At 30.8% G+C, this 9,395-nt stretch overlaps 1 protein-coding gene across 5 annotated transcripts in view; it reads right to left on the bottom strand.

Annotated features, from left to right (window-relative positions):
- Window positions 1-696: 696 nt before the first annotated feature.
- Window positions 697-9,395, bottom strand: part of LOC106458405 (CLIP-associating protein 1-like) — a 217,305-nt gene continuing 208,606 nt past the window's right edge. For all 5 annotated transcript variants that reach the window (XM_022384708.1, XM_022384728.1, XM_013917922.2 and 2 more), the window contains 4 exons: window positions 8,299-8,436; window positions 7,698-7,766; window positions 6,430-6,546; window positions 697-2,471 (listed from right to left, as the gene is read on the bottom strand). In XM_022384708.1, coding sequence (XP_022240416.1) covers window positions 2,394-2,471; window positions 6,430-6,546; window positions 7,698-7,766; window positions 8,299-8,436 — 402 coding nt within the window. In that variant the 3' untranslated portion in view covers window positions 697-2,393. The remainder of the gene's footprint in view (window positions 2,472-6,429; window positions 6,547-7,697; window positions 7,767-8,298; window positions 8,437-9,395) is intronic.

The raw sequence follows: 9,395 nt of genomic DNA, 5'->3' as shown, positions 1-9,395 counted from the left end.
ACAAAGTAAAGTAGACTAGTGAACTACGTAGTAAATAAAAAAAAAAAAGGACACAGCCATATCAAGGTAGAGTTTTTGCACTGGTGGGCCATAAAAAACTAGTCAGGTTCAGGACAGAATTTCAAATGCTAAATAATATTGGCAATTTTTATCTGTACAAGATGGTAAACATACATCAGTAGCTGTATGAACAATACAAAAACAACACATGGTGTATAACCTATGAGATTTCATACAGAAGCTACTAAACCATGCTCATACATTATGGTTAGTATCCTCACCATTACCAATTTACAAGGTATTATTTCTCTATGAGATAAAGAAGTTAAGAAAATAGCAAGTTTCTATCATTCTTCAAGTCAGGATACTGTATCATCCATAAATTTTGAAATCAAAGAAAGATTATTACAAAACAGCTTTTGGCTTTATGTATAAAAAAATCTACACATTTGTCTTTAATATAAAAAGTTTTTAAAAAACAAAGTTCGCAGTTCATGTATTGATAATCAGAACATTTACAAACCAGCAGTAGCATATATTTTAGACTCTTCAAACCTCCAATGAAACAGGTTTCTGACAAACTTGTACACCGTGCTGTTAAATGGATCATGTACCGAAGTACTTTTGTAGCATTTTATCTGGTATACATATCAGGTCTTGACATCCATGACCAATTCAATTTTTCAATGTGACTAGTGGCCATGTTAACCAGGGTCAAGATAACGTGACATAAACTAGTCACTATCTTCCAGTAATCCTATTCATTTCCTGAACAGATTAAAAACCTGAAAGCCCAATATTCTATGTCCCATACTTGCCAGTTATCTCTAATGAACTTGTCTGATTGTATCCTAAGAAAGCTGAGCACTACAATTCATCAAATCAAAAGGACAGGCCAGCTGAGGAATGTATTAATTAATAAATATTCAAAATAATGGTGAAAATGAAATGTATGCATGCCATAATTATAACTTGCCATGATAGTTAAGTGCAAAAGCTAAGCAAACAACAGTACTTACATCAAAAATCTTAAAAGTGTAGCAACTAAACCAATGAAACCATCTATATTTTTTCTAACTAGTACTACAGCTTTGAAAGCCATTCTGGGATGGGGTGGATTAATTTACCAAATCTAAATGAGGAAAACCCAGATCCATAAAGTTATGAAACCATGACTACGAATAATGCTTTATTAACAGATTGCTTGATAAATAACAAAGGACCTATATGTTTTGTTTGTTTCTTGTTAAATGCAGAGCTACACAGTGGGCTGTGCTGTACTTACCATGGATATCAAAACCTTATTTTTGATGCCATAAGTCTTCACACTTACCACTGAGAGGATCTCTGTAGATTTTTTAATAACCTATCAACTCTCAGATTTGTATTCTCAAGTCATCTACCATACTAAATTATGCTGAAAAGAAACAGGACTTCCCAAAACAACAAAGTTCTTGACATTTTATATATCATAGGGCTGCACATTTGTGACCTTTGGACTAGAAGTTATAAGCTTCTATAAGAATGTACTTTTAACGTGTTGCAGATAAGTACTTGAGGACTTAAGATCCAGGCATTTATAGCAAAATTATATTAAGAACCTTTACGTGTCCAATATACCTAAGATCATAAGTGCACTATAATTCAAACTTGGCAAGTTAAGTTTTCAGGTAATGAATGTTTTTTACATACAATTGCAAATCCTGCTTTACTAGTGATACACTACATATCAAGACAACTTTAATGACAAAAAATGGACAAGTGCAAAGCATAATTCAATTAATTTTTCTAAAGTATATATGTATTTTTTTTTCTTTCTGACAGAAGAGTGCAGATGATGAGAATCATATTATTTTCTGTATCTAAAAACTTGGTTTTATTATCCTTCAAAATTCTATTTAACTTTGGAGCCATCTTAAGTGCTACAACAGATGCTGGAAAACCACTGAGTGAGATTAAGATTTTACTAAGACAATGCATTTTTATTACAATTAACATTTTTTGTTTATAACTTATTCAAATTATTTTTAGCAAATAACAAAAAATTATTTAACAAACTGGTTCCCAATAAGTAGTATCATTCTTTTTGTGGTCAAAATTATGAAAATCCATAAAGGTAAGAGAGAGAGAGAGATTTCTTTGACCTTTATCTACTTTTTTTTTTTACATCTGTCCCTTACTGAGAGACAAAGCCAGGACTAAACCACCATGTATTGGCACAAAACTACAAGCATACTGTTTTAAAATATTCTGATGTTTACACTGTTAATGAGGTTCTCTACCCCAAAAAGTTCTTTAATTATGATCACAGATGTCCATGAATTTTAAACTTATTCAAATGGGGATCGTGATAAAAAAAAAAGATCCACTGCTGGATAATTCAATTTGGTTTGTTATGTTTTATGTACAGTATCTGAAGTATTGTTGGTAGTAGTCTGGCTACGCTTTATGTACAGGTTCAGGAGTTTCATCTGGAAAAAAGTTCAAGAAATATCAAAGGTTATTTATTAGACAATCGAGACGTAGAAGTGATTCTACAAACTTAAACCTAATAATAAAAAACGACAAGATGCACTGAACTCGTACAATTTCATAATTAAGAAGCAATCAGACTGTTGGCAACAGTTTCAGTCAAATTATAAGTTAAAATCTACTTTCAATAGAACCAAAGGAGATATACAATTAAGGCATATGAGAACGTTGCAGTGTCATTTAAAAATATAAAATTTATAAACTGACATTATGTCTTGAGAAGTCTGTGAAATGTAAATCTACTTTGTGAATATTTAAGTTTCAAAGGCTTCTCAAGTCATAATTTATACTTTTTGGTTGACTTTTTCCAATTTTTTATAACATATTTTTAGTTACTACCAAAATATTTTGACAGGATAATGCCCCCCCCCAAAAAAAGTTATTTTTAAAAATGGCTAACTCTTGAGTGAACAAAATTAAATATTAGGACACCAAAATAGTAAACATGGATATTTATTATACCACGTTGTGTTGAGCTAAAACAATTTTATAAAAGCAAGCCAAAAAACAAAATACAATAGTTTGTAATAATTCACATAAATGTAATTGAGATCAGACACATATAACCATCCCAAGAAGGTACACGTACAACAGTAAACAGCAGACAGACTACCGTCCCAAAAGGTACATGTACAATAGTAAATGGCACACAGCAGACATATTACCATCCCCAGAGATGCAGGTACAACAGTGAATGATACACAGTAGATATATTACCATTCCAAAAAGGTACATGTACAATAGGAAATGATGCACAGCAGACATATTACCATCCCCAGAGATGCAGGTACAACAGTAAATGGCACACAGCAGATATATTACCATTCCAAAAAGGTACATGTACAATAGGAAATGATGCACAGCAGACATATTACCATCCCCAGAGATGCAGGTACAACAGTGAATGATACACAGTAGATATATTACCATTCCAAAAAGGTACATGTACAATAGGAAATGATGCACAGCAGACATATTACCATCCCCAGAGATGCAGGTACAACAGTAAATGGCACACATCAGATATATTATCATCCCAAGGAGGAACACGTACACAGTAGATAACAATTATAAATTAATACCACCAACTGATAAATGTAGGACAAGCCAAGAGTATTAAAAGAAATATCGGCCAGTTTTAGGTCTGTTGAGACTAAAATCAACCAGTTTCTTTTTCATGCTGACTCCAAAACAGTCCTATATCTAATTTCATAAATGTAAAGTCTCCATAATTATTAAAGAATACACAATATGACTAAGCGTTTTGGTAGTTCACTGGTTGTTTAAAAGTAGTGCATGAGTTTTAAAGTACTAATAAAAATTACATAAATAGAAATGATTAAGCCAATTTATGTTTCTGATTCAAAAAACTTATTCAAATTTGTAAACTACATACTAATTTTGGTCCTAACATTTACACACTGAATGAACATGATATCTGAAAGTAAGCTACATAAAATAACACACATATATATATATATATATTTTTTTTTTTTTCCCCACTAAATAGAACACTTATTAAATAATTAAGGAAAAAATGCACCAGCAGAAAGAAACATTAATACCACTTTCCAAGTGACTTGACATGTAATGCAAGTGGTTCCATGTTATTATTTTAAAGTATGTAACTTATATATATATAATATCAAAACTAAATGCATAAATTATATATATATATATGCACAAATATACATTTATACAGGGATGAGAATAGCAAATGGTGCACTACTGGCCATTCTGGGGAACTAAATATTTGAATTATTCACTGCTTGGATGATCAGTAAATATGAAACTTATGTCACTTTAACTCATGTTTCAATGACCGAAATTAAAGACCAGTTAACACAAAAACTAGTCATTTCATGAAATATAAAGGCATATACTATATAAGAATTTTATCAGTATTGGTATACTTCAAAGAATGCAGAATTCCACGACCATTTTACCATCAAGGGTCATACTTTACATGATTTAAAATAGATTTGGCCTATCCGGGCACCAAATAACTTAAAGCAGAACACACGAGAAAAAAAGAATACAACAATACTGTGAACATCTTATGCAGCTTCTAAATGCACTTTAGATAACAGATCAAATTAAATCACTGCAGAGAACTGAAATTACTTTTTTAATGTTAACAGAATTATGACCACAATCCACAATTGTTGTAGTAAGCTCACAGGTAGAATTCAGGAAAATTCCTGACTTTAAAAGTCTGTAAGACATATTTTAATTTTTCCTGACTTTCCAGAAATTCCAGGACCCCATATAAACCCTGGTTAATTAATGATTGTTATGGTGAGACAAGCTAATTATAAGCTGGTCATTTCATGAAATACTGAGAAAATAGTTGTACACATTAGGGCAAATTACTGACAAGTCACTTACCAACTTCATATTATGTATGTTCACTTACCAACTTCATATTATGTATGTTCACGTATGAACCTCTCTCTTCCCATTCTTATGAACTTTTTACACTTCTAAAACAAAGTTATGCATATTGAAATTTGTATGCATTGTGATAACCATTTTTTCAGTAATTCTTTTCTAATAAGGGATGCTGGTAATGTATCTTCAGGTAAAGCATTAGATGACTAATACACAAAAGTTGGTTGCAATTTTGTTTTATTATTTTATGAAATTTGTTGAACAGAATCTTTGACTTGCATTTAAGTACAACGATGTCTTCTTATTTCAGAAAATTTAACTGAAGTAAAACATTCTTTTTTAGATTTTTTAATATTAATTTAATTATATATGCTAAACAGGAATGTTATAAAATGAATGAAATATTTTATGAGAGCTATACATTCTGTATTATAACACATGTCCAAATTCTTTGGATCAATGTAAAATGAAATGTATGGTAACATAACCTATGAGAATGATTTTGAAATCTTTAACATTTAATACTTTTGTAATTGTAATATGTTTCCTTCTGTAACAAAATATCGTTGAGAGATTTGCTGTATCCCCCCCCCCCAATTTATATCAGGTCATGTTTGATTCTGTCTAATCTAAGCTCCATCTATTAATTTCACAAGAATAATAATGTGAGATGAAATAATGTGTAGCTCTACATAAAAGAAACCTAAAAAAAACACAAACCAGATGGTGAAAGATTTAAAGCCTAACTCTACCCACTGATCCTATTAAATTTCTCACCAAAGTGCATTTCCCAGGTGTTCAAATACCTTTGACTTTTGATGTTTTGTGATTGGTAGGCTGTCTATAAATTAACCAGTTAAAAGAAGTCTCACATATAAATTTCAGTTTAGCATAAACACCAAAGAAGACAAGGCAATCTTGAATCAAGCTTAGTAGTACTAGTATTTTGTCTCTAGTCCAACACTTTTCTCACTGGTTTGAACAAACTAAATGGATGGTAAATTTGACAATAGAAATAGCAGATATCAGCCATATGGCAGCCAATACACATCCATGTTTATATTGTTAATCAAATATAAAGCACATACTCAGATACAAACATCATTTTTCAATAATCTTGAAATGTATTGTTACAAAGTAACAAAGTCATGGTCTAGTTTTAAAGTTGCTACACAACATGTTATGTAATTTTAGAAAAGAGTTATTACTGAATAGCTATTTTTCTAGAGGTTTTAAATATCCTGGACAGGCCTGTCAAAAAACATTCTCAGAACAAAAACTATTAAACAGACTTCATACTATGTGAACAAGAAATAACTGAAACCTCCATAATAAATGCAAGAAAAACTAAATACTTAATGGTATCATCAAAAAATAAAGTTTCACATTCAACATCTGATGCTTTGTTAAAGGTTAAGTAAGTAATGACACAAAATATAAATTTGTAAGATAGTTATTATATTGGTACAAAAGAACATATAATGAAACCTTAAATAAGTAACCTACCTTGCTTCCAGAAAGCGATGTCAGGTGAGGAGTTAAGTTCTCGCCCACTTGGTTATAGATAGCTACCATACAAAATACAGCAGCTTTTCTTACTGAACTTTCTGTGTTGTCATAGGCCTGTCAAAAAGAAATTCTTAAGGGTCTTTCATTGTCTAAATCATAACTGTTTTTTTTATATATTTATTAACTTTTAGTAAACATTTCCAATGCAATCCTAACATAAATTTCAAAACTAAATTTTTAAAAGCAATATACAACTCACTAATTTCTTCATTTGTAAAAATTTCCTTACAGTTTACTAATACAAAACCAGAATCTGCCCTAGTAAAGTACTACTGTACTGTGTGGTTTTAGTGCATAAATCCAAACACACACTCATAACCTACTGTAACCTATGTTATCCCTCTGAAAACTTCCAACATCTAATCTGTCTACTGAAAAACATATTTGTAAACATTAATAGAGAGTATAATGAAAGAGTTAAGATCCAGCCAGCATATATGATAGTGGTCTAATAAAAAACAAACATTTCAACAAAATACAACAGCTTTTGTCAGTGTTTTAATTTTGGGTTATTTCTAACTAAGCAACACAATTAATAACCTGAACAAACACCTAGCTACTCTTTATACTTAAGTTAAAGCTTAATAATGCAAAACTTTAACAATATCCTTTAAAAACACAATTATAAGGTATTTAACAAACAGATTGTTTTGAATGATCATTTGAGAGAAACAAAGAAGGCATTGAATTAAATATATACCAACTTCTCATACATGTTAAACATGCTATTTTTTGAATGGGAGATACCACTTTTTTTTTTAATTATTCTGTTAATATCAATAATTAATTCCAATATCGATTGATGAATTTTTCATATTCACACACACACATATATATATATATATATATATAAACACTGTTCATTTAATATTTATCTGTACATTTCTTTTCTCTGTATAAGACTTTAATATAACCAGAACATAAGTCACCACAAATTCCACATATAGCTATTATCTCATAAACTGCCACCACAAAACTTGACCATTTTTATATAGTACTTGGTCTGACATTTATTTCATCACTAAAACCTACATAACACACATTAATCCATGTATCCAAACTATGCAGCAAAAGGGGTTAAATATACTCATTGGTGGATTGTGCAGTGAAAGGCTTAAAAAGGAAATACTTTTTTTTTGATACACTAAGTAGTTCCCTATACACTTCAAATGTTATTTATACCCTAACAGCAAAAATACACTTACTCTAATAAGAGAGGGCATCATTTCTGGTAACAGTTGTAAAACAACATTTCTGGGATTATGTTCCACTAGCTGAAAAAAATTAACAGAAATTTGATTACAATTGTAAATTTTAAGAACTAAAATTGAATACAGAATAAAAATTTTCACTTCTATTGATAAACTTTTCATAAAGTATTTAATCAATAAACACAGGACTCTTTAAATGTGACTACCATAATTCATGAAGAATAAGTAATTTAAACCAAGGACTCTTTAAATGTGACTACCATAATTTATGAAGAATAAGTAATTTAAACCAAGGACTCTTTAAATGTGACTACCATAATTTATGAAGAATAATTAATTTAAACCAAGGACTCTTTAAATGTGACTACCATAATTCATGAAGAATAATTAATTAAAAAAATTGCATCAGCTTATAAAGCTAATGCAATTTGAAAATGAATACTGTATTAAAATCTACAAAGAATACAGTTTAAATTTTCCTTCTTGATATCTCTCTTTTTCATTTTTAGCACACTTTTTTTTCCAATTGCAAACTAATTTCAATAAAGACAACAAACTTTTACAAGTTGATTGTATCTTCATTAACCATTCTTACCGGTTTCAACATTTTGACAGCAGCCATATTAACAGGGTATTCTCCTGCTCGGATGATGGGTTTCAAAGTTCTTACACACTGTTCCGCTGGCAACCTAGATCCTGCAATCTCACAGCACACCTCGGCAGCTTTCATAACCTGTACTCAAATTAAAGGTGGATTGTGTAATCCCAGTCGTTACAAAAGCTACACTGTCAAAAGGTTCTGCAACACCTAATTATAGAATGCTTACTGTTGAAATACATTACTTATTTATAAAGATGGAAAATAAATTACAACAGAAAAAAAATGAATTAGGAAACTCACATTACTGCAGGTAGATAATTTTCTTATTTCTCTTAATTAAGAAGAGACTAGATGAGATGGCTAATTAACTGATAAACCTATTTTAACAATTTTAATGTTTAATGTTAAATTTTAGTTTTTTGAATGTTTAGAGGGTTGTAATTTATGTACTGATACTTTTATTGTTGCTTCATAAAGTAGTCTAGATATTTTTCTAATTTATATGTTAAGCTTTTATGCTTCCTTAGAAGTTTTTGTTAAAACTGGTTTTAGGTGAACATAATCAACTGATGATGGTTTCCCTTAAAAAAAATTATTTACCATACACAATTACATTTAGAATGGTTTGGTTTGTTTTGAATTTGCGCAAAGCCACACGAGGGTTATCTGCATTAGCCATCCCTCATTTAGTAGTGAAAGACTAGAGGGAAGGCAGCTAGTTATCACCACCTACCACTAACTGTTGGGCTACTCTTTTACCAACAAATAGTTGGATTGAATGTCACATTATAATGCCCCAAAGCTCAAAAGGAGAGCATATTTGGTAGGACAGGGATTCCAACCTGCGACACTAAGATTGCAAGTCGAGCACCATAACCACCTGGCCCACATTCAGAATGATGCAATTGGCTGGGTATGGAGCACTAGATTAATTACTACTGAATAAACTGATGGGAACTGCACTATTTCCATGTTAATTGTAATCAGATGGGGACTGCACTACTTCCATGTTAATTGTAATCAGATGGGGACTGCACTACTTCCATGTTAATTGTAATCAGATGGGGACTGCACTACTTCCATGTTAATTG

This window comes from Limulus polyphemus, unplaced genomic scaffold (assembly GCF_000517525.1).
Source record: "Limulus polyphemus unplaced genomic scaffold, Limulus_polyphemus-2.1.2 Scaffold22, whole genome shotgun sequence".
NCBI classification, from domain to species: Eukaryota; Metazoa; Arthropoda; class Merostomata; order Xiphosura; family Limulidae; genus Limulus; species Limulus polyphemus.
Note: the sequence above shows the minus strand (reverse complement) of the source record. Positions and strands in the feature narration are given on the sequence as shown.